This window comes from Myripristis murdjan, chromosome 12 (assembly GCF_902150065.1).
Source record: "Myripristis murdjan chromosome 12, fMyrMur1.1, whole genome shotgun sequence".
NCBI classification, from domain to species: Eukaryota; Metazoa; Chordata; class Actinopteri; order Holocentriformes; family Holocentridae; genus Myripristis; species Myripristis murdjan.
This window is the reverse complement of record NC_043991.1, coordinates 1,175,606-1,178,105: the sequence shown is the minus strand read 5'-3', so window position 1 is coordinate 1,178,105 and position 2,500 is coordinate 1,175,606. Positions and strand designations below refer to the sequence as shown.

General features: G+C 45.0%; 1 protein-coding gene across 4 annotated transcripts in view; it reads left to right on the top strand.

Annotated features, from left to right (window-relative positions):
- The window catches only part of tcf4 (transcription factor 4), a 241,881-nt gene that overhangs the window by 224,786 nt on the left and 14,595 nt on the right, over positions 1 to 2,500 (top strand). For all 4 annotated transcript variants that reach the window (XM_030065050.1, XM_030065049.1, XM_030065051.1 and 1 more), the window contains one exon: positions 2,293 to 2,419. In XM_030065050.1, the coding sequence (XP_029920910.1) occupies positions 2,293 to 2,419 (127 nt within the window). The remainder of the gene's footprint in view (positions 1 to 2,292; positions 2,420 to 2,500) is intronic.

Genomic DNA, 2,500 nt, shown 5'->3' with positions numbered 1-2,500 from the left:
GCGTACTGGGACTTCTCGTGAGCTCATAGTGCCCTGTCTTGCTCTATGTCTCGCCTTGTGATTTGGCTATACTACATTACCCAGTGTGCACTGGTACATGCCAAACACCTGCCCCTCGTGAGCAGATGCTCGCGAGACGTTCACTCGTAAGGAGGTCTCGCGAGTCGAGTGCCAGAAAGCATAGAAAGGGCGTGAAGAAGAAGAGATCTCGCGGACGTTGAATGTAAATATCAGAGCGAGTAAACCACCGACAGTTTGATGTCCCGGTTGGTTTGGGGTGTTTAGTGACCTCCCGTTATTACAAATGTTGGCGTTTTGTTATGATAGAAGCAAACACAGCAGTTTGTTATTTAACCCGGCGATGTCGGCACCGACAGGATTCGGCATGCCTACTTTACATAACGATTTCTCCGTGACCGCTGGTGATATTCAGAAACTTTAAAAAATGTCTGAAACTGTTGTTTGTTGCGGTTTTTCTTTTAAGGTTTACAGACAGTCAAATAATATTCTCGGTTAACCGAAATAAACCGATTAATGAGGCCCGGTGGTCGACCAAGAAAATTTTCCATTTTCGCCATCCCTAGTGCAGAATAACACGCCATTCTGCTTTGGTGTTTTGTACGGTCTGCCCAGTGGGTGATGGATTTCTCTTTCTGTGTGGTGATAATCTGATTGGGCCGGATGGTTTGGGGTCTGTCCTGGGGGTCTGGTGTCGAGGTCGGGGAGCTGAGGGTCAGGACGAGCTGACTGAGGGGGCTTTTTTCCAAGTTTTTCTCTTGGCATTTTAATGCTTCGTGATGGAGACTCTGGGGGTCGCTTGTTTTTAAATGGTTATAGAATTTTATGGTTCTTTTTTCAATTGTGATTTGTAGGGGGTACTGACCCAGTTCAGCTCGGCAGCCGTTGTTGGGGATGTGTCTCCTCAGGTGTGATATGTTTTTGCAGAATTCCACATGGAATTTCTCAATTGGGTGGTTTTCCCAGTCAGTAAATTTTAAATGTCTACTGAGCGGGCCCCATATTTCACTGCCATATAGGGCGATGGGTTCTATCACTGATTTAAAATTTTTTAGCCATGTTTTAATTGGTATGTCTGTTTTGATGGTTCTTTTAATTGCATAAAATGCCCTTCTCGCTTTGTCTCTCAGCTCGTTCACAGCCATTTGAAAACCACCTGATGAACTAATATTGAGACCTAAATATGTGTAGTTTTTTGTATGCTCCAATTTGACTTTGTCCAGGTAGAATTCATGTTTAAGGCTGTGATTCCCAGACCTCTTCTGGAAAATCAGTATTTTGGTTTTGTCCAGGTTGGCAGTCAGAGCCCAGGTGTGACAGAAACTGTGCAGGAGATCCAGGTGTTGCTGCAGGCCTTCTTTAGTAGGGGACAGCAAAACTACATCATCAGCGTATAACAAACACTTGATTTCAGTGTTTTCTAGGGTGATACCAGGGGACATGGAGTGTTCTAGGTTTTTAGCCAATTCATTTATGTAAATGTTGAATAGAGTAGGAGACAGACCACATCCCTGTTTGACACCACGTTCTGCAGGGAAGGAATTTGTTTGCTGGTTGCCAATTTTCACTGAACATTTGTTGTTTGTGTACATTGATTTTATGACATCATATGTTTTTCCTCCAATACCCATTTCAATTAATTTGTACAAAAGGCCATCGTGCCAAATTGAATCGAATGCTTTTTTAAAATCTGCAAAGCATGAAAAGATTTTGCCTTTGTTCTGATGTATTTACTTGTCGATGAGGGTGTGGAGAGTGAAGATGTGGTCTGATGTTCGATATTTTGGGAGAAATCCAATTTGACTTTTGCTCAGGATGTTATGTTCAGTGATGAACTGTAAGATTCTGCTGTTGATAATGCTGCAGAATAGTTTTGCCAGGTTGCTGGACACACAGATCCCTCTGTAGTTGTTTGGGTCAAACTTGTCTCCGTTCTTATATATTGGGGTTATCAGTCCTTGGTTCCAAATAGCTGGGAAAGTGCCTGCATTTAAAATGATATGGAAAGCTTTTGGCATAGCCAATTGGAATTTATTATCTGTGTATTTGATCATTTCGTTCAAAATGCCGTCGGCACCACAGGCCTTTCGGGGTTTAAGCTTTTTCATTTTGTCTGTTAGTTCTGTTTGTGTAATTGAGGTGTCGATGGGGTTCTGGTAGTCTTTAATTCGCTCTCTCTCTCTCTCTCTCTCTCTCTCTCTCTCTCTCTCTCTCTCTCTCTCTCTCTCTCTCTCTCCCTCTCCCTCTCTCTCTCTCTCTCTCTCTCTCTCTCAGGTGGCCTCTCACAGAGAAGACTCTGGTTTGCGTTCCGGTCACTCGATGCCCGGTCAGGTGTCGGTGCCTCAGCTGCCCGTCCAGTCGGCCACGTCGCCGGACCTCAGCCAGCCCGACCCGTACCGAGGTAAGCCCCGCCCCCTACTGAGGTAAAGCCCCGCCCCCTACTGAGGTAAAGCCCCGCCCCCTGCGTTGCTCCTCACCTGTT